Raw genomic sequence first — 22500 nt, 5'->3', positions numbered from 1 at the left:
TTTTTTTTTTTTTAACAAGTTGGCCAATTTAGCAAAAAAGACACAATATGTCAAGGTTGTGTTTATAACGTGTTTACTGCCCCATAGAGGCCTGGGAAAAATATTATTGCAGGTTTTAAGTCTAGGATTTTGTAATATAGTTACCCGCCGAAATCCTCAAACAACGTATTAACCAAATATGTATTGACCTTACAGTTGAGTGTGCTGGGTAAAGGATCAGATCTGATTTTCCTGAACCTCACGTCAGTTTTTCTGGATTGACTCATGTAAGAATAATATAATGCAGTTACACCTCAGGAGCAGAACAGATATAGACCAACTTAAAACATGTGGTGCTGGGGATTTCATTTGTTTTTACCATCTGCAGCCTTGATCAAGTAAACAAAAGTACAAATGTAAAAGACGATCAGAAGAAAAATATTAGGTCGGCTCCAGTTTATTATGGATGGAAAAGCAATGCTCATACCTTCACAACGATTACACACAAGATGATTAAATATAAGATAGAAAATGCCATACAAATAATCATATTTCTCCAAGTGACAGCACATTTCTCTTTATTACAGCACACACCGGTAATACACACGCTCATTTTTACAAATAATTCAATCTGATGTGAGAGGCAGATCCATTTACTTCTTCATAAAGCACCAAGCCGTTGGTTGTTAAGCTGCAGTAATTATGTATGAGAGGTTCTGGATCGATAATGGATGCGATGCGTTCTGCAACACTGTCCTGATTGATTCTCACTAAGACCCAGCTTCAGAATGAATGAGACAAGAGAATTATCTGTTTTAGTATGTTTAAAGGTCACATCATCAGGTATGTGTTGATCTCCATACAGTACACAGCGTTTTTTAAATATGAAAATGTATTTGGTTCCTATTTGTATATATAATTTTTCATCAACATTTGGTTTAAAAATGTGCTGTTAGTCACTGTATTATTTTGCAGCGAATCGTCGTGGTTGCTCTTGAACCCTCTGTCCATTTTATAAATCTAACAAAGAACTTCATCTAAAAGGATGAAGGATGAAAGGAGGGATATAAATATTTATTTGCGTGCGTGTGATTTTACCATCCTTTAGTGTTTTTTTGGTCTGTAATTTTCCAGAAGATTTGACATCTCTGGATCAAATTGTGCGCCGCCATGTCCCTGAGGCGGTCTTCTTGGAGAGCATCGGTCAGGAGATCACTTACATACTGCCTTATGGTGGCGCCAGAGATGGGACCTTTGCTCTGCTGTTCCAAGGGCTTGACCTGGCCATGGCTGACCTCGGCCTGACCAGCTACGGCATCTCTGACACCACGCTGGAGGAGGTACACTAAGCGTGGGATTGAAAACCTAGCTACTGTGCATGCACACATATAGAGCAGATATCTACATACACACAGGAACAAGAAAGTTCACGTACTGACATTGCCCTTGTTTTTCTTGTCTCTCTTTTTTTTATACTTTGTACTATTTTACTGCTTGAAACGTGATAGTTTTACTTCAGAAAGAAAGTTTTCAAATCATCTCTAAATCTGTAACTTGAAGTCAGAAACATCAGTGAAATGCACTTAACGATCGCTTGCTCTGACATGACCACAGTGGTTGTAAAGTAGAGCAGATTCAATTAGCAGAGGTACTGCATTTTCCTGGTGGTAATGTTATTATTATTATGGTATTATTAGTGTTATAAGTATTTACACAGGGAAATACAGTGGGAAAACACACCCAGGACTACTCACGGTCAGAAACACCGGTGAAATACGCTTTGGTTGTATTCTGCTTCCAGGTGGCTATCTGCTTTTAAATGTGAAATGGACTTGCATTTGTAGAGCCTTTCTAGTCTATAGCGACCACCACTCAAAGCACTTGTACACTACATGTCATTGACCCACTAACACCCATTCATACACTGATGCCAGGTACTTCCATACAAGGAGTCACCTTCTCACACCCATTCATGCCCATCTACTTATTGAAAGACGCCTGTGTTGACTTTTAGGAAGTGAAGAAGATTCTGGCTGTTGTGTTAGTATATTTAGCATCCATGAGACATTAGCAGGTATTGCCCAGTATCTAGCAGCAAAATAAAGCGCAATGAAAGTCTCGACACGTACAGTACACAGTCTAATGTTTTTCCTATGACTCACACAGTATTTTGCCATCCAGACTTATCTTGGATCATAAAGCTGAGTGACTGTCGGTTAATACTCTTCGTGTAACTCAGACATGAATCAGACACTCATGGCCTGCAGGCAATCTAAATTATTCCTTTTGCATTTCTAAAATTCAGACAAGACAAGGTTATTTCATCAATCCATGTTTTCATTGAAGTCCAATGACACTTCAGTTGAAATACGCAGTGATTTTCAATTTAAGGCACTAATAAACAAGGGCTGATGAATGGGATGTTTCATGGAAGTTGGTCATATAATACAATTTATCCTGGTTATTGATATAAAAAACCTCTTAAAGGACTCTTTGACTTTTTTAAGATGTCAGCAGTTAGATTTTATGTTTTTGACTGATGTGATTCACCACATAAAATTATATTCAGTACACATTTTGTAGGCTTTTCCAGGGTTGTTCAGAGACTTTTTAGAAGGCAGATGTTGAAACGGGGCTTAACACACACAGCAGAATAAAATAACAGAAGGTCACTCAGAGATTTTTCTTGAATATGCAGATTTATTTATTTTTGACATATGGCCTAAATTAATAAATGATGCCAAGGAGGGCACTTATCTTAGAGAGGCCAATTGGCAGGTGCTCAAGCAATGGTTAGGGTCTCCGTGGATGCACAACCCTGATCTTATTCAAAGCAGAAACATGATAGTGTAACTATCGTATCTACTTCTGTAGCATTAGTTTGCCTGCTTGTGTGCATGCTTACATAAAAGGAAAGGAAACATACTGTAGCTTCCTTGAGAAATTATATCAATGCATCATTTTCTTAATTTCACAGATATTTCTTAAAGTGGCAGAAGATACTGAAGTGGACGCAGAAATGCCAAGTAAGGTGGCAATATGTTTGCATGCTATCACATGTTACGGGGATGAACGGTGTAATGTATATCATCTTTTCTGGAAACGCATGTAGCTTAACAACATCCACTAGTAAATGTTGGTAATATTCATGACTGTTTAAAACATTGTATTTTATGTCTGCCATGGGAAAATACAATCATGCCTCTGTTACAGAAACACAACAGCTTAATGTGATAGACTATGATGCATCCCGTCTGCAAGCTAATTCCTCCTTGAGTCTTTAACATATTCGTGATGATTCTCCAACAGGTTCGCCTCCGCCAACTAACCTAGCCCCAGAGATGCCATTTCATTTGCATCCACACTGCAGTTATTTCAGTCAAATAGTCAATCCTATGATTGACTAGAAACAAAAAAATAGCAATTGATATGCAAAAAAAGGAATACAAGAAATACTGAACACAAACAAACTGCATTAACAGTGGAACTTATCATGGAGTGAAAGTAAACAGCAGGTGACTGGCAGACTTTGGGGCAATGCTTGCAGATAATAGCTCGCTATTTCAAAGGGAAAAGTAATTTTTTTCCCAGGCGCTTTTCTTACCCCTGTGCACATGGCATTCATACTTATACAGAATGATATTGTGCTTACCAATCCATTCTTATTTCTCATTGATCGATCTCAGTGGATAAATCTACCATCCATCAGCAAGCAACTCCCCTTTTCAGTTTAATCTAAAAACCCATTTCCTCACGTTCCTAAAACACATGGTTTCTTGCTTTTTCAGGGAACAATACGGCAGGTAGCTATTCTTATTGTTATTTATAACCCTAAATTGGGTCAGGCCAAAACAACATATCTTATTTGTATTCCCACAGCAACAAAGGAGCTGTTGGTGAGAGACTGCAGAAGAGGCTCCCGTACAGCCAAGCGGAACAGCATCGCCAGCGTCCACATGAAAACAGAGCAAGTCTCTGGAATGAGTGGCAAGTCTCTCCAAATGTATCTTGCAGTTGTGTTTTAATGAAGGAAGCTCAATTAAACTTTTGTGAATTTACTCAATGCAGAAAGTGGACCAATACTAATATTTATAGGTGCTATTTCAAATAGTTCAAATTAACCTTGAGGCTTGTTTCTTTCTCATGCAGACTTAAAGGAAAGGTTCACAAGTAAAGTGGAAGGTAGGTACAGTACCACGTCCGTTGTACAGACAATCTTAGTTTGATTATGCTCGCAAATGTCTGTTTTCCATACGCCTTTTATTCTTCAGTTAATAACCTAATTTACTTTGGCTTCAATTTGTCTGTTTCACTTCAGTGACCATTTTGAAAAGAAGGAATAAACAAGGGCTCTGTCTCTGTCTGAATTTTCTAACATAATTTCCTTAAAATCCATACAACGTTATCTAACCTGTCTCTTTAGTTTTTCAATTTTGCCCTGATGAAAGAAAATCACTTTCATACAATGTCTTCGCCATGAAAACGGTTTTCAATCAGAATATGCTTTATTCTCTTAATAACTACTGTGGCAAGATAGTCCTCTTTTTTAGCAAAGATATTCTGGAGAATGTGAGACATAAAACCAAGGTGTCTACAAAGCTCTTGTTGATCACCTTTTCCCTTCTTAGTCTTGCTCAATTACCAAATTATGATCTATTTAAAAAAAAATAGCTGTTACACTGTGGAATTAGCTCGTGAAGCTGGCAGGTTTTATACTTAAGTTATATTTGATACGGCCATTAGTGTGCTTTCCAGATATTTTACATGTGCATTGGTAATAAATTACATGGTGGGTTAATGTCCACTCCAGACTTAAAGAGGAACACCAGTGTCGGTGGGAAGGGATCCATGGTCATCACCGGATGGGAGCTGATCAGGAGGCAGTTCCTGGCGCTTTTTATCAAGCGCTTCCACCACGCCCGAAGGAGCCGCAAGGGACTCATTGCCCAGGTAATGGCCTCCGTCTGTCATATTGATGAATTGAAGGGTTATAGAAGGAGGGTTGCATGGGAGGATCAAGGTAGGATCGTATGAAATACATGTTGCCACTCGAAATCGGTTAATGACAAATATGATAGAGTAAGCTCATTTAAGATCTTCAGGGAAAAGTCATGTCATCCATCTTGATTTGCTCAATAGTTGTGGAATTTAAGTTGTGTGAGAAGCAATTTGAGGGTAGTATATCGGATACAAGGAAAAAGTTTGAAAAATGTGAAGAGCAGCGCCAAGAATGATGTAATATCATCAGTGAACTGCACGAACAATCATCATCATTACTCCCAAAGGAATACTTGAGGGACTTCAGAGGCTGGAGACGACATGAGCGACGTGTTTATTGTTGTTGTGGAGGGGACTTGCTCTTTGGTTTTCATAAATCACTTTCTGTGAGCAGAAAAAGTGTCGATAGCTGGGACCAGACCTGTTTAATCTCAAGTAGGGTCAATTCATGGAGTTGACACAATGTCGTGTCTGGTGTTGGCAAGAAACTGTTCATACATTTGGGTGCAGAGTGAGTCTATGAAAGGTGTTTTTTCCAGCAGTTAGAGTACCTTCAGTTCCAGCTGAACGGTGATTGTCAACAGGAAGGCAAAGTGACACACATGATTTGCTTCTCCTTCATTTCACTGTGTGCTAATCGTGTGTTTTCGTTAGCTATGTATTAAATGTGATCGCTTAACAATTACAGAGATGACAGACTGCTATTAGCCTATTAAGTGCACGTCTATATCATTTTGCACCTCATAAACATAATTTCAAAAGTCAAAACCAATAAACAGGCCTAATTTAAACAAGTCAAAATCAATTTTGGTAAGTAGCAATTTCTAAGGGACTGAAGTGATTTTTGTCCCCCAAGTTCTAAAAAGTGTGTTCTGACTTAAATTGAATTGACATACCACCCATCTAGATTCATAGAGTGTTTGTGAATATCTTGTAATGCCATCAGTTATGACAGCTGCCATGATGCTGAAATTATCATACCTGAAAAAGCTCATGCAGCTCACTCCTTTGTGCTGCAGTGTGTGTGTGTGTGTGTGTGTGTGTGTGTGTGTGTGTGTGTGTGTGTGTGTGTGTGTGTGTGTGTGTGTGTGTGTGTGTGTGTGTGTGTGTGGAGAGAGAGAGAGACAGAGACAGAGAACAATGTTTCACCTTTCTGAGGTTCTTCTTCTAATTTGCTGCAGTACCAATCCCCATTAGTCACTGTCAATCTGGGACGTCCTTCTTTAGTGGAGACGCAGAGCAGGATAAGTGTGTGAGCGTGGATGTAAAGGTGCACATTGTCTGCAAGGGCGCACCTCCTACCTCTCCCTCTTTATTCATTTGGCAGGAGGTTTTTCTTTCCCATCATGTCAACAGCTCCCATTGTCAGGAGATATGATTGTGTGGTGAGGTAATCTCTTTGAATACAAGCGGTTAGGGGGATATAAAAGAGATTATGGCATGTAACACAAAAGCAGTGATTTATGGGGATGAAAGTTGGGGACATTGGAGTGCTGGCAATGTCAGAATCAGGGAAAAGCAGTTAGTGGTTTCGGTGGATGAGTTGAAGGGTTCTGGTGTTTGGAGCTCAAACTGAACTGACTACAACAAGCTTTTTCCAGCTGCAGCCACCTTGCTCTGAGGCTGCAGATGATTTACGTTTTGTAATTCAGAATGTAGGTTGTTTTTTAATCTAATTCCAGCTACAGCATGACTCGTTCATTTGTTTCTGTTTTATTTGTGTTTACGCTTGACAATAAGTTGAGACCAAGTATTTGTTGTGTTTTATCTGAACACTGAGAAAAGAAAAGACCACATTAACACGTCAATGAAAATATCCAAAGCTATTATGCACTTGAACGCAAGCTGCAGCATTGAATTCACAAATGAAATAGGAAAGACATAAATGTTTGTTGAGGAAACCAACTAAATCTAATGAGCCATTGGACTTTGCAGGAAATAAAACACATCTTAATTGTGTTTTGGTGTTTATACCCAGTTTGCATATAATCCCATCCTCCTCTTTAAATCCCCACTGAATTTAAAAATGTGCTAAACGCGTACATTGTTCATCGAAGTGCCTTGGCTTAGTGAGTATAATAATCTCTCCTTTCCCCCCCCCAGATTTCTCTCAATGGCAGAAATACCATCTGTTACTGTTGAAATAAAAAGAAAGGGAAAGCAACAGAAAGAAAAATAGTTCTTTCTTTTGCGGCCTGTCATTAGGCTTTTCACTCTCATTGCACTCTCTTTATCTTTCTTCCAAGCACATTTCCATGGCCGTAGCTCCGTGCAGTACATTTAGGATTTTCAATTGTAGCATCTTGAATTGGCCTGGCAAATTGCAGGCCCTGCAATTAATCAAGTGTACGCAAACCTCCCCCTGCTGCCGAGTGCGCTCCAACCTTCGAGTGATTAAACATTAAAGATAGCTTGCATTTTTCCCACTGACCTTTTTGTCAGCTCTAACAAGGAAATGAAAAGAGAATTACATGACGAAGAAAAGAGGATTGAATGGGTGGGGGGGAATAGGAGAAGCGTGGCAGCGCCTGGTTAAAAATAAATAAAAAAGGACAAGAAAATGTTGAGAAACTAATTATGTCTGAGTGGCCAGATGATGGTGGCAGTGTTGGAAGTGTTTAATCAAACTCATAAAGCATGCAGAAGAGCCCAAACAAGTGTGTGTAGAGCATATTAATGTGCACACATTATCACAGCGGCCGCAATATTGTGGATTGCATCAGTCATTTTGTAGCACGTAATGACAGCGAGGAGGCTCGGGTGGGGAAGTGATCAAATTGATCTTGCATTGAATCATTTGCTGTTGTGCCTCCAGTGCATAGATAAACATCTGTATCACCCATGTCAACGTGTTTAGGCCATCTTTGATATTATCGCTGAGAATGATGTCATTGTATGTTGTTACTACAAAGGTCTTAAAATGAACTGTCCTCACATTTAAAATGCCGGACATATTTCTGTCCTTCTGCACTGCACAGTAGCTGCATGATCACGTTTTTCAGTCAAATCGTTAAAAAAATGTTTGCCGCATTCTGCTATTTTGGTTTTTAGTCGTTAGTACTGTTATGTTCATTCTGTATATGTGTACAGCATTGAAATCAACCGGTTGTCTCCGTATTTAGAGACTTCTACCACATTTATCACATTTTACTACAGAGGACTTCATGTGTAGCAGCATAAATGTCTGAAACCGTTTTTGGCATTGTTACCATCCTCCTAGGTGGTCCTGCCTGCTGTTTTTGTGTGCCTGTCTCTGATCTTCTCGCTCATCGTCCCACCATTCACTGAATATCCGAGTCTGGAGCTGCAACCCTGGATGTATGATCCTCAAACCACCTTTTACAGGTAACACCTTTATGATATACTATAAAATGTTGTGTTTGTTATAGTTAATTATGACATTTTGACCTAATTCAGCACTGCTTTTAATTTAGCTGTGAATGTTTTTAAGTTTAATGTTGCTTAATGTTGTAACACACCAAATAATATAATTACCCAGAGGCAACAATATTTTTCCAGGGAAAGAAATTCTCGAGAAAATTATGTTTACTGTTATCAGTAGGGATGGGTATCGTTTGGGTTTTTTCTGATACCAGTGCTAAACCGATACTTTTAAAATGTTACCGCTGCCTAAACGGTGCCTGAACCGATACTTTTTTATTGCCAAGGCAATTTTTTTTTCTTCAAATTGAACAATATTATTAACTGTTTAAAGTATACTATAGATATAAATAAATAAGTACATACAAAACACACTTCAAACTACAGCTTCAAACCTTTTAACTTCAAACTATAAAAATATATATTTAAAAAAAGAACAGACACAAGCATCATGGCCTGATGGGATCGTGTGCAACAGAACTCAGACACTGTTGGATCCTACAAACTGCCGCTTTACTGGACTACACGTCATCATTCATATCAACTGGAGAGATTTGTTCCATCAAGCCAAGGACGGACGTTCAAAAGCTCGTGCTCGTGTCTCTAGCGATCTCTGTGTGCGCGCACTGTGTGTGTGAGCGCTGGAAGCCCCGCCCCCTCGAGCCCCGCTCTGCATGCAGGCAGACAGAGAGCAGAGCAGCGAGTGTGCTCTGATCCGCTATTTTAATAATCGATTTTAACGTGCGGGCACCGCGCTACCTTTTTAGTATCTATATACCGTGCAGCCATACTGGCACCGGTTCTCGGTACCCAACCCTAGTTATCAGAGGCAGAGAGGGCATGAATAATTAATCAAAAAGAAGAGCTGCCTAGTTATAGTAGCACGAATAGATGAACAATACACTGTCAGAAATGTAAGCTTTGACGACAGAAAATCAAAGAAAAAAGATGTCAGAGTGCCGCTCATGCTGTTTGATCACCAAGGGATTTTTGCACTGCTGAGGTCATCAATCTGGACACTGTCCCCTCCTCGGTGGCAGCTTGCTACTCTGTCATTGAGAAGACACATACTGGGTGACAAGGCACGGCCTTGGTGGACTTCAACACCCACTGAATACAAACTTGAGTTATTGCAAAGGATGAGGACACAAACATAAAAACACATAGATGTTTTAATAGAATCTTACCCTAGAAAGTATAGTGCATAATAATGACCACCTAAGAAAGAATTGAATATGTTTCTCCACTGTCTTTTGAATATAATCTTTTGAGAACATCTCTCCATATTCCCATTAGTAGGCTAAACATTGCTGCAACATGACTCTTCATTCTCTGGAACAACAAAAGTGCTGGAAAAAGTTTTATTCTAATATGCAACAATCGTTACAGCATCTGTCCAAACCATCAAACTAATCTTGACACGTATTCATACTATGTTCTTTTGACATGAAGATGTCGTTGCTTATCCACCCTGCAGGTGTTTCATTTCCCCTGGCAGCACTTTGTAGGGATTCACTTTGAAGATGTCAAGACACAACACTGTTACCTGAAACTGATTATTTGTGAGACTAACTTCAGACTTTTTTTTTTTGGGTTGATGTATTTATACACTTTTGTTTCCATTCAACATAGTGGTGGGTATTTGTAATACTTTGTTGTGGCACTATACTTAATGCAAACGACAAACACTTCTTCAACCTTTTGTGTATTTGGTTATAGCCACACAGTACCAGTCCACTGCATTGACAACTGATAGGGTTTTGTATAAAGTGTCATGCTACTTCTTTTGGTGGACCGGTCTTCTCAAAATGTTGGCATCACATATGAAATATGAACACTTGAGGACACTGCTGCTGTTATTATTGGTCGTGATTGATTCCCTAAAAGGTTCTATAAAGCACAACTCTTTTTTCTCTTTTGAAGTTGAAGCTAGAATATTAAAACAATCCACAACCTTTGTTTTTAGAACACTACATTACATGTCTAAAAGTACAATGTTGTGCTTTTCTTCTTTTACTGTATTTTACCTTTGCTAAGGATGTAATATAATCACTGTCCACAGTGTTAAAACATTCAAGTCTCTTTCTCTAGTATGGTGCTGAAACAGTCAACCCCAGTCTAATTGCTGTTACTACTTCCACCACTATTATTACTGCCTTTATGACCAATGCATGGTGTACAAAGAGATGTCATGAGCACTTACCAACAACCATCTCAGAGACACCTTGGAAGACACCTATCAACCCAATTGTACAATGTTGTGGAAAATGGGTGTTTTCAAAAGACTGACAAGACCTTTACATGACACTCTGATATTATATATAATTATATATAACACAATGCAGCATGATTCGCCTACTTTGTCACATAGTCTCTTGTGACTAAACTTGAACTACACATTTGGTGCTCTTGGGAATTCCTTGGAATGGTTCTTGTATGATGCGTTATAAAACTGGAGTGTTTTTAATTTTTCTGACATTCCCTCTGGCCAATTAGTAAATATTGTCTTTTCTCTTAAGTGACTTTTAAAACACACTGCCTGATGATGACAGTGTGATTAAAAGTAGTGTGCCTTTTCATCTCAACAGTTCATTCAGAGGAGCATTCTGCATTATATACATATGCATGTCAATGATCATTTTAGCTGAGAATGACTGAAGATAACGATCGATCTAATTTAGAAGTAGAAGATCTGTGGCGATAATGGCCATTAGTCACCCTCTGTATTTCTAGTTTTTGGTTAATGTAATTCTTGTTTTAGAAATTGGAACGAGATATCAGAATACGGACAGTAATATTTACACTGAATAATACTCTTTGTTTTATTCTCCAAAGGGGTTATTCCTGTAATATAATGAATGTAGCCTTCATTTGACTTTCTTCTAATGTTGTCTCAGTTCATACTTCGGTGATGTTTGACTAGATGAACTATTCATTAGTTCCACTGTTTCTGTGTATATGCACAAGTCTTCATTTTGGAACTGTCCAATAGTTTTATTATCTCAAATAACGTGGTAACCCAGCCATTGTTAATTGTAAAACAGATGGCTGCACATAATCCATTTTTACAATCAGGCTACTTCAATTGCGCTCACTGGTGGCCAAGGAAGTGACCGTGTGACCTTCATGGAGACGCCTCTAAATGAGACAGTGAACACTGTATTATTCCAAATGGCTGGCTGGGCTGTGGCCACTGCTGGCAGAAGGCCATCACAATGGTCTTTATGAAACACTGTGCTTTAACTCCCACGGTACCTTTAAGATAAAGGGCAGAATGTGTGTGGTTAGTAATGAGAATGAAATTGGAAGATTGTTTAACTGAGACACAAGGCGTAGATATGCACAGGACACTCAGATAATAATGAAAGGCTGGGAAGAGCCTATACTGTACACAGAATGTTGAACAGGCTCATATTGGAATGTGCGTGCACACTCATGAGGGCAGAGCTGGACTCAAACCATAGAGAAACAGTGTGAATCAGTGATCTGTCAATGGTGTTTTGGGAATTCATGTTTCAAAGAAAAAAGATGGCAAACTCAAAGATTTCTCTCTCACTCTTGATTGAGTCCCCTTTGCGTGCTACATTGCTGGAGAGTATTTACTTGAAATGCACCACATCGGATTCCCTGATGCATGCCATTTCCTTTCAGGCCTTCTCCAATGTCAAGACACGTTTAAGATTAATGATCATCTAAACTCCTGTGCTCTGCCAATGTGGAAGACGGATTAGATGACTTGTAAAATGGTAATCGTTTGTGAAGGGAGACAGATTATAAAACGTTTTAAATCCTAACCAATTGTGATGTAAGACAGATTAGAATACTTCGTAAACCCTAACTAATTGTGACAATGCATTTTGGCACAAACATGTGGAGACATATCACACATTTAACTGAAATAATTATTCTGTTTCGATATTGCAGGGCCCGTAATCTCAAGTAATCCCTGCTGTCAACTGTGACAAAAGTCAAACCCACAGGAGAGGTGTGAGTCAGAATGTCACTTTTCTGTGAACTCAGCTCTTATTGACTGTTGACGGTCTTCTCTTGGAACTGAATGTGTGGTCTCGACCCAACACAGAACCTTAAAGATGTTTGGTTGCAAATATCAAGCATTTAGATGTAATCAAGACTGCAGAGATCATTCTATAAATCAATTCATCTGTTCAGGATAGACTCCATCATGGACCAATGGACTGATAGATCTGAAGCGATGACAGATCATGACCACCAAGACCACGATTAGTGTTTCCATTTTGAACGTCTATTTGGATAATTCCTCTTTAAATCAGGCCAGAGGCTGTCTTCCTCAAGCTCTCCTTCAACCAATCAATACTACAGCCCGTTTAATAAGCTATGCCTAGTGTCACTTCACATTTTAGCCTGTACATTCCTGTTTTTATAAGACCAGTTTCTAATAAGGACAGTTCTACCACGGCTCTACCAAAAGGTTTTGTTTGTGCTTATGTCAGAGCATAATACCCAAATGAGACTTTTTGGTTTGTTTTATTGACATTGTGACAGATTGACTGATGCTCGAGGATTTAACTGTCGTGCACCTGCTATGAGAGATAAATCTAAAAACCTTATTGCACATTGAAATGTTTGAATTTGTACTTGTATTGATTATATCCCCTAATATGTACAGCAATGATGGGCCAGCTAATGTGGAGGTGTCTAAGGTGGTGGAAACCTTGGTGAACAATCCTGGCTTTGGGAGTCGCTGCATGAATGGAGACCCAATACCGTAAGCGTTTATACTCAAGAGGCTAAAATAATTGCGTTAGTGTACGCATATGCAGTCATGCCAAATGGTACTTGTAAAGTGTTCAGCTTCGCATGGTGTGTATGTGTGGCTAGTGTTCATGTAAGTGCAAACACGGAGGTATGCATGTCAGAGCATGTCTCTGCCTCCGTCAAGAAATGCTGCTGAAATAGAACAAGCTGTAAAAAAGCCAAGTAACCCAGAGCATTGGAAAGGAGTGCTCTGCATTATATTTTTACAGACAATTCTAAGAATCCATTTGATCAATAAATGATTAGCTTTTCACACACTCTCCGGATCATCCTGATCAGAATAACTTGAATAATGAATACCTTTTATGAACGTAAAAACGAAATGGGATTACAGTATTAGCTTGGAGCCCACATAGTTCACAAGAGCTTGTGCATCTTACTCTGCTAAAGTTCTTTGAACCCAAACCACACATCTGTTAATGTATTACTTGTGACTTATGTACAAGTGAAAGGGATAGAAGTGAATATAATACCATCACTATTCATGTTTTTTTTTGTTTCCCCCTTCTACACAAACGTTACATGGGGGGTTACGATAAGAAAGCATATTGTGTATGTGTTTCAGCAGGTGTGGTTGACATTATAACCAGTTAAACACTCTTATCCACTCCATTGTTTGCTCTTAGGAATTTTCCATGTTCTTCCAATGGCTCTGATTGGTTCACTCCATCCGTGGATCAGTCCGTCAATGACACCTTCCTCAATGGGAACTGGAGCATGTCGAACCCCTCCCCATCCTGTCAGTGCAGCACGCCTAAACGAAATAGCATGTTTCCTGACTGTCCACCGGCTGCAGGAGGGCTCCCTCCACCTCAGGTAAGTCTCTGTCTGAGATTCCTTGAGCAAGACCTGAACCAGGGGTACTGCTCCTGGCTTCCTGTGAGCCCTGTACTCTGTATGTGTGTCAAAGTCAGATATAGAGCAGCAAGATAGTGGAATGTTCTAAGTGTACAAAATAAATCAATGACACAACAGTACAATAAAAAATGCTTATCATGGAAGCTTTTGGCTTGCTGTCTGAAAGTCCCAGTCAGCATCATTTTGATTTGAAAATGTAAAGGTACTTACTAACAAGGAATTTGCATTGCATTGCAAAATGTAAATCAGCCTTTTGTGCTGCCTCTCTTTTCTGAGCTAGCGTGCATGCATGAAAATAGGGCCAAAATTGATTCCACTGCAAATACACTGAATTGGACATAGCAGGGATTCAGCCAGTTCCCAATACCTACTAAAAATTCAGTTAACATATATCCATAGTTTGTCATGTTCATGTATACGCCAACCTATCACTGTGTCACAGCTTTTAGGACAATGTGTTGCAAGGCCAGCCAGTATAGACTCTGCAAACGACTTTTTCTACTCACATCATGATTTCTGGGAGGTTTGCCTGACTCTGGTGACCTCCATAAGTCAATACCAATGTTTGATATTACTTGAGCAATATATACAAATGTTGCACGGTCTGACCTGAAGAGACTTGAGCTCATTTAGAACAAAATGGTTGGCATTGTTGTCTCCTAATGATAATGATAAATATAAGCTTGAGAGAGAACAAAAGGAGAACTCGCCACCTCCACCCATAGTCATTATATTACAAATGGCTACATCTGTATACTCAGGCGTTATGGCATGTGCCTGAATTTTAAGAGATTTTAATTTCAATGTCTACTTCCTAACCCCACCTAAATCTTCCAATATTTTCTTCGTCTTGGAGACAGTTAAGCATTTCGTTTGTTGTTCTTTCCCCCCGATGAAGAGAGGAAAGCAGTGGGGGAGTTCTGGTATCTTTGATTCTCTGCCAGAAACCAATTGGGCTCGACCCACCGGGCCGGGTTGTAATTTCTCAAAATTCCCTTGGGCTTGAATGAAGCAAATAACAGCTTTATAGGATGTGCTATGCATTTGGTAAGATCAGTTGACATTCAAATTACAGTTTTATGTTTAATAATTTATAGAAACTGCAGCTGTGGTTCAGGCTTGGGTCGCCTTTGACAAAAACTATGCAGGTTGATTCACGGTCAGGCCGGATTTTTGTCTGATACCTGGAATTTAGCTGCAAAACATCATTGCATTTAAAAGATAGCAGTGGCGGGTCGTGGATTTTCTCCCTGCGTCAGCTGTTCGCACGCCGCCCCCCCCTTCCGATCTAACAGCGAGCTAGCGCAGACCTGCTTTCCATCGCACCTCGGGTTGCCAAGCAGGGTGAGATGCGCCGCGGGGCGGACAGCAGGTCCAAGTGTTATACAGTGTCCACAGGGAAATTATACTGCTGCTGCTGCTGCTGCTGCTGCTGCTGCTGCTGCTGCTGCGGCTGCTGCGGCTGCTACTGCGGCTGCTGCTGCTGCGGCTGCTGCGGCTGCTGCTGCGGCTGCTGCTGCTGCGGCTGCTGCTGCGGCTGCTGCTGCGGCTGCTGCTGCGGCTGCTGCTGCGGCTGCGGCTGCGGCTGCGGCTGCTGCTGCGGCTGCGGCTGCGGCTGCTGCTGCTGCTGCTGCTTGAGTTTAATTGCGGATCGCAACCAACTTGACTAGCTGCATACCGCCCCTAGTGTACCGGAGTGTGACAGCCCATCTAGCTGGCTGTCACCATGTAGATTAATCGGCTTCTTCTTCTTCATAAGGAGAAACAGAGGTGAAATGAGATTGGACAAGAGCGTAAAGCAGGGGCTTTAGCCCCGGATGTTTTTTAATTAGCCCCGAATATTAATTTAAAAAAAAAAAAAATGAAAAAAAAAAAATCTTTTTTTTAATTTTATTTTTATTTTGGTGATGTCATTAAATTAAACTATTGTTTTTCACATGGACAACTTAACTCTAACATGCTACATATGTGCGTGTGTTCTGGTTTGTATGTTTTCTCCCCTTAAAATTACAATCCAATAGCCTATCATCATACTTAACCTTAGGGCACTAGGACCAAGGAGTTTATCTCATAGCAAACTATACCAAGGAGTTTATCTCAAAGTAAACTATACCAAGGAGTTTATCTCAAAGTAAACTACACCAAGGAGTTTATCTCATAGTAAACTACACCAAGGAGTTTATCTCAAAGTAAACTACACCAAGGAGTTTATCTCATAGTAAACTACACCAAGGAGTTTATCTCATAGTAAACTATACCAAGGAGTTTATCTCAAAGTAAACTACACCAAGGAGTTTATCTCATAGTAAACTATACCAAGGAGTTTATCTCAAAGTAAACTACACCAAGGAGTTTATCTCATAGTAAACTATACCAAGGAGTACAATATTTATCATTCGATAATTAAGATGTACTTGAAATGTTTTTATTTTTTATTTTTGTTATTCATGTTTTTTTTTACTATTGAATGGTATATTTGACACTGAACTAGTTCATCTTTATCTCAGTGATAGTGTCCAAATTAGCATAAAATATGATTGGTTTGTGAAAACTACACAGACAACAAAATAGATCAAAATCTTATTCCCTTCTGCTCAAAATAAAACAAGTAAACAACTCAAAAGTGGACACTGACAGGTCCATTCTCCATCCATTGGATTTGGGAGTGACGTGGATTTGAAAGCTAGTTTATCCGTCTTTCCTTTAAAAGCAGGAAAAGTATTTCTCTCTCGTTATTTGAGAAAAGTTCATATTTGTGTTCACTATGACCCTGAAATTCTGTCTCTTCTGTTGTCATAACTGAATGAATGCAAGCAAAACTACAGAACAAAATCACACTCTTTTTGATTGAACCAATCTATGAACTGTCTGAAACAATGGATAAATTAAATACAATGAAAAAAAATTGCCGCGCGCACACATGCCAGTTCTCTAGGGGCTAAGCCCCCCCTTTCCTTGAATCCTAGAAACGCCCCTGGCCAGCGTGCTGGCCAGAAGCTGAGGAACAGATGGGAATTGGAGCTGTGCAGGAGCTGTGCAATGAGAAAATAAGCTAATAGGGAAAAATTATTATAATACATGTAGTGTATTTGTGAAAAACAATTATATTATAAAATAGATATAACTTTTAATTATTAAAAAAAAGGAAATAAAAAAGAAATACTAAAATGAAATGATAAAATAGCTATAACTTTGTGATTGTGTTTAGGCCAGCAGAGAAGGCTTACCTGGCCCTGACGGCCCGCCACTGCAAGATAGGTCATTCACAATGTTGCACTTCCAACTCATGTTAGTTGCATGCGTGAGCATAGGCAGTCCTTGATAATGGGCAGTTTGGATAGCATTTTGTTCACAAGCAATAGCATGCCAGGCAAACTGCGATTTTGAAACAGTTTGCAAATCATAACAGATCATCATGCTTCAATAACTTGTCATCAAATTATTTCAAGAGCTTTCAACCATCACTCATTTGGGGACATAAGGCAATAACTCACACACAATAACTCACACAGACTGGTCTTGGACTGCCACTTTGTAATTGTTGTGTATGTGACAGTAAATAAACGTGTGGGCCTTGGTTCAGTATAATCGGATTGGTGTAGTGGTGTAGGTGTGGCAGATAATCCTGTGTGTAGGTAGGTGTAAAAAAAATAAAAGTGTATGTGGCATAGACACGTTGATAGTGTTATGTGAAAAGAGTAATGTCTGCCCACGTTTCACATTTTTTTAATCGGGTTTAAAAACATTGGATCTTCATCATGTCAGCTGCCAGGGTTCTCACCCGCACCAAGCCCTGGCAGCACAACACCCCCACCCTCATCCACCTCCACTGGCTTCCGGTCAAGTCCCGCATCACCTACAAGATCCTCCTCCTCGCCTACAAATGCCTCAATGCCCTGGCTCCTCAGTATCTATCTAACCTCCTCCACCCTTACACACAGTCCCGGAACCTTCGATCCTCAGGCACGGGTCAGCTCTCCATCCCTCACACAAAAATGCGAACTTTTGGGGACAGAGCCTTCAGTGTGACAGCCCCCACACTTTGGAACTCTCTCCCCATAGAGCTCCGCAACACACCATCCCTGGACACCTTCAAAAAACTTCTCAAAACTCATCTCTTCACCAAAGCCTATGTCCTCTAGCTACTGTTACATTTGTTGTGTTTATTTATGTCTTTGTTAAGCGTCCTTGGGTTTCATGAAAGGCGCTATATAAATCCTAGCTATTATTGTTACTATTATTATTATTATGTCAAACACTTTTCATAGAGGCTTCCGTGAATAAACAACAATCACAGTGTTGACCTTTATTTTGAGGAAAATATAAATGCCTGCTGTCTGATGATGGTTGGCTCAACAGCTTGCAGTTGTCATCATCAGCACTTAGTATATTCATGAAGTTGAACACTTATCTCTCGATTGCACATCAAGAGCAGACAACCTTATCAACACTTACCACTCCACCTTTACCTACATACAATTTAATTTGCTTAACACACCTGCATTTCTTACACATTGTTAGGTTTCCCCTTGGGTAAGCGTGAGCTGCTTTAGAAACTACATGATACAGTAAAACAAGTAAGCATGCAATTTGCACTTGAATACACTCATCCACTTAACTGGAAGAGCAGCGGAAAATGTGTGTTATGTTAGTTTGTAAGTTTGAACCATATTTTCAAGGAACATTAATACACTCGTGTTCTAGTAATGTAGTTATATATTTCCCTTTCCAGCGATACTATTTTAGTTTTTTTCTTACTTACTGTAATTAAACATAATAATTACAATTAAAATACAGCAACATGGCCTGAAGCCTTTTGTGTTAATATAGTTTATTTATATACTGTGCCACTCAATGAAAAATCCACTTTGTCTGGGGGGTCTAATGACACAATGGACATTTACAAAGTTATGCCTCACTGTGGTTGACATTGCCTTACACGTTTTTTTTTTTGTCAGCTCTTTTATGCATATTTTATTATATATATGTATATATATGTATATACATATATACATATATATGTATATATGTATATACATATATATATTTAAGTTGTAACTTTGTCAACTCTTTTATGCATATTATATTATATATATATATATATATATATATATATATATATATATATATATATATATATATATATATATATGTATATATATATATTTAAGTTGCAACTTTGCTTTGCAAATTAAACTTACAATTACTTGTAAGTTTAATTTGCAAAGCAAAGTTGTGAAGTGGCAAATAAGTCTCACTTATTACCCTTTAAGCACGGTGGAACCAGTTTTGGTTACAGACTTTTTTTCCTTTTCCCCTGTGTTTGAGTCATCGTAGGAACCCCACATTAATTCCAATATCTGTATTGTATGTATCTGTTCAGCAAAGTCTTGGGAAAAAAAATTATATCTGCAAAAAAATCACTTTTAAAAGATATTTTGATCAAAACTATGAATATCCGGCACGATATGAGCAAGATTTCCCAAAAATGCCTCCTTGAGCGGTCAAGGAGTTTTTCAAACTGTATTATGGTGCCCTAACAACAGTCCACATACTAATAAGACAGCTTTTTGGAAAGATTAGGACCTAAAGAATTGGAATCTGCAACAAAAATCAAAATAGAACACAGCATTTGGGTGTTCAAAGGAGTTTCAGTCAAAAAACTGTGTCGTTCGGTTCAAAAATTGAGTTGACGTAAATACTTAAACTTAACGGTTACTTGAATTATGTTTCACACCAGAAGTATCTTCTCACAAGGGTTGCGGTATTGTAGCAATTTAAATGAAGTTAAACAACGATGTGGTTCCGTATATAATATATTGTTGTTTTTTGTCTGATAGTATCAACAGGGGGATTTTCGCATCCTGTTTTTAGGGAAGAAATTATTCTTGCCCTGTTAAGAAAACACTCACAGTCACATAGAGATATATCTTCAACAATTTTGTCTCATAATTGTCATGGAATTGCCCCCCGAATGACACAGAGAGAAGCAGGACGTGAAATGAGACTGCTGCACTCGTCTGCCACTCCTTTATTTCCCTTCCCTCCCCCTATACCTCCTCTATACAATACCCCACACTATGTCATTTGCCATTTCACACTCTCTACAGATCTGTAATGGCTAGTTGAACTTGTATGAGTCTTGCTGTGTGCTCCTTCCTGTGACAAGGCCATCCAGGGCCACTTCAAAGGAGCAACTGTCCAGGTATCATGTTATAGGATGATTGTTGAGACAGCCAAACAAGAGATGTGCCCTTTGTGTAACCTTTTTCTTTTCCCTGACGTTTTTGTTCCTTGCTCATGACAGCACTGTCAAGGAAAACCCCATTTGTCGTGGCGCTACTTGTATCTTTGTATCATTCTTTATCGTGCAAGGCCATCAAGGTCTTTTTTTCTAACCCTTTATTCTATTTTGCTCTTTTCCTCCTCTCCACCTGCTTCTCCCATTTTAAACAACTTCACTCGTTCGTTCATTTAAGTGTTCCTCAGCCTGAATCAATTCTGTTATTCTATGAGTTTTCACTACTTTGCTGGATTTCTGCTTTATAGTGTCATTTTATATGTAGCTGGCACTTTTAGTACACTTAGCCTCAATAAAAAAGAACATTTACAAAGGCCAATTCTTGTCTACATCTTGTTACATTCACTTGCATCATTTCTCTTTTATTTACAACATCCAATCCAGATCTTGTAAAAGGATATTAAATGGACTATTATTTTTGCATGGAAACAACCTTGAGGACATTGAGTCATAATGATGCAACAAGATTATTGCCAGTCATCTCGCACTGTGTGAGGATCTGTATGCGAAGAATAAGAAGCTTCTACAAGAGAAGAGAATATAGCAGAAGACAAGTGAGAAGGGGAAAGCATTTGTATGCAAGCCACATGCTTTCAATAGTCACGTCTCTCTGTTCATCACCTTCTTTTTGCATAATGAAACACTTTATTTATGTGGCAGGGGTCAGTCTTTGTAACACAGAAAGCCAGCAAGCTTTGCAGCCTTTTATTTCTTCATCTAAAATATTGAAAGATTTACACCACTGGGGTAGTATGTGAGTTAATATGGTAGAAACATGCAGTGTGATTATGAGTTTTTTTCCCCAGTATTAGTGAAAAGACCCGAGCGCATTGGTCTGGTTCAGTGTGTAACTGTAGACCATAACCCTCCACACTTCTCCGACTTTCGTTGCCTCCCTGCTGTTAACAGCAATACACCAGCGGGCCATAACCCACAGTTTACCGTTTGAAATGAAGTGTAAGGTCATGGGATAGAAACTTTAGTGTGGCTGTCAGGCTCAGATATACAGTATGAACTCTGAAAGAATATCATTTTTGCAAAGAAGCGTTGCTTGTGAGGGAGGATTAATATTGTGACATATATGGATATATGATTGCTGCTTGATATAAATATGAGTTTATTTCATGTGTGTGGGAACATATGCAATTACCATGACTTTGCTTACCTGTAGACTGTGGCCCTGTCACATGGGGGCCATGAATTAAATACAAATCCAAGGCAGAGACCACCCACAGAAGCTGAGTACATTGTGAGGATGTATTCCCTTTGACCTGAAAGCTTCCCCTGCTGAATAAATCATGACAAAGTGTACCAGCTTCGCACTTTACTTTTTTTTTTTTTTAAATCTTTTATCTTGCCCATCCTCCGAATATGCCCTTGAGAAACTAGAGAAAAGACGAAGAGAAAGGGAAAAAACACGGACACCATCACCACATGAGGGAGTGTGGAATCATTGTTTCTATGGAAATGACAGGCATCAGTAAGCCCATTATCAATTCTGAAGTATTGACTCTTGTTCACAGGCGATATTCAACCTTCATAGATGAATAGGCCGTCATGTGTGCAGAGGAATTGATAAAGCCGCCACGTTCACGGAATTACGATTGATGTATTTATCATTTGGAGACTGGCCTAACTAGAGCTTGCTTGCAAATTACTCTCCTTGGTCTCATCAATCAGTGTATTGAAGTTGGGCATCGGCTGACCATTTGTGTGGGAAAAAAAAAGAAGTTCTGCATGAGAAATACAAACACCATTATCTACTATAGTGTGTCTGTTTGAGGGTGAAGAAAAACCTTGTTAACAGGAAATAAGTCTTTTCAGCAAGACTATTTGTTGTACCTTTTGAAAAGAAAGCGTTGATTGTATAATGCAGCATAATTAGTATTAATTTACAATGTACAATTCTTAGAGCAGACATACTTTTGCCAGTTAATGTCATAATGTATTCACTGAAACCATAAAAAAACCTATAGGGGCAGGTTTTTTCTCCAACAACAGCTGTTGGCAAAGAACAAATCCAACTAAGCGCAGATCAGTTCCAAAGCCCGCCAGCCAATACTCAACCTGGCGAACACAACAGGCTGACACATCCTTTCTCTGCTGGGCCCTGTTGATTTGTCACTTTCACTCTCAACACCCGCAGATCCATTTTAGTGTTAAAAGTACCTGTCCAGAGCCACCCT

At 39.2% G+C, this 22500-nt stretch overlaps 1 protein-coding gene across 1 annotated transcript in view; it reads left to right on the top strand.

Annotated features, from left to right (window-relative positions):
- Positions 1–22500, top strand: part of LOC306733925 (phospholipid-transporting ATPase ABCA1) — a gene marked incomplete at both ends in the record, with an annotated part of 128719 nt that overhangs the window by 55110 nt on the left and 51109 nt on the right. The window contains 8 exons of the mRNA XM_079215236.1: positions 1114–1319; positions 2957–3005; positions 3859–3966; positions 4129–4161; positions 4790–4929; positions 8198–8322; positions 13007–13105; positions 13782–13971. Coding sequence (XP_079071362.1) covers positions 1114–1319; positions 2957–3005; positions 3859–3966; positions 4129–4161; positions 4790–4929; positions 8198–8322; positions 13007–13105; positions 13782–13971 — 950 coding nt within the window. The remainder of the gene's footprint in view (positions 1–1113; positions 1320–2956; positions 3006–3858; positions 3967–4128; positions 4162–4789; positions 4930–8197; positions 8323–13006; positions 13106–13781; positions 13972–22500) is intronic.

Source organism: Taurulus bubalis (genome assembly GCF_910589615.1).
Source record: "Taurulus bubalis genome assembly, chromosome: 3".
NCBI lineage: Eukaryota > Metazoa > Chordata > Actinopteri > Perciformes > Cottidae > Taurulus > Taurulus bubalis.
Note: the sequence above shows the minus strand (reverse complement) of the source record. Positions and strands in the feature narration are given on the sequence as shown.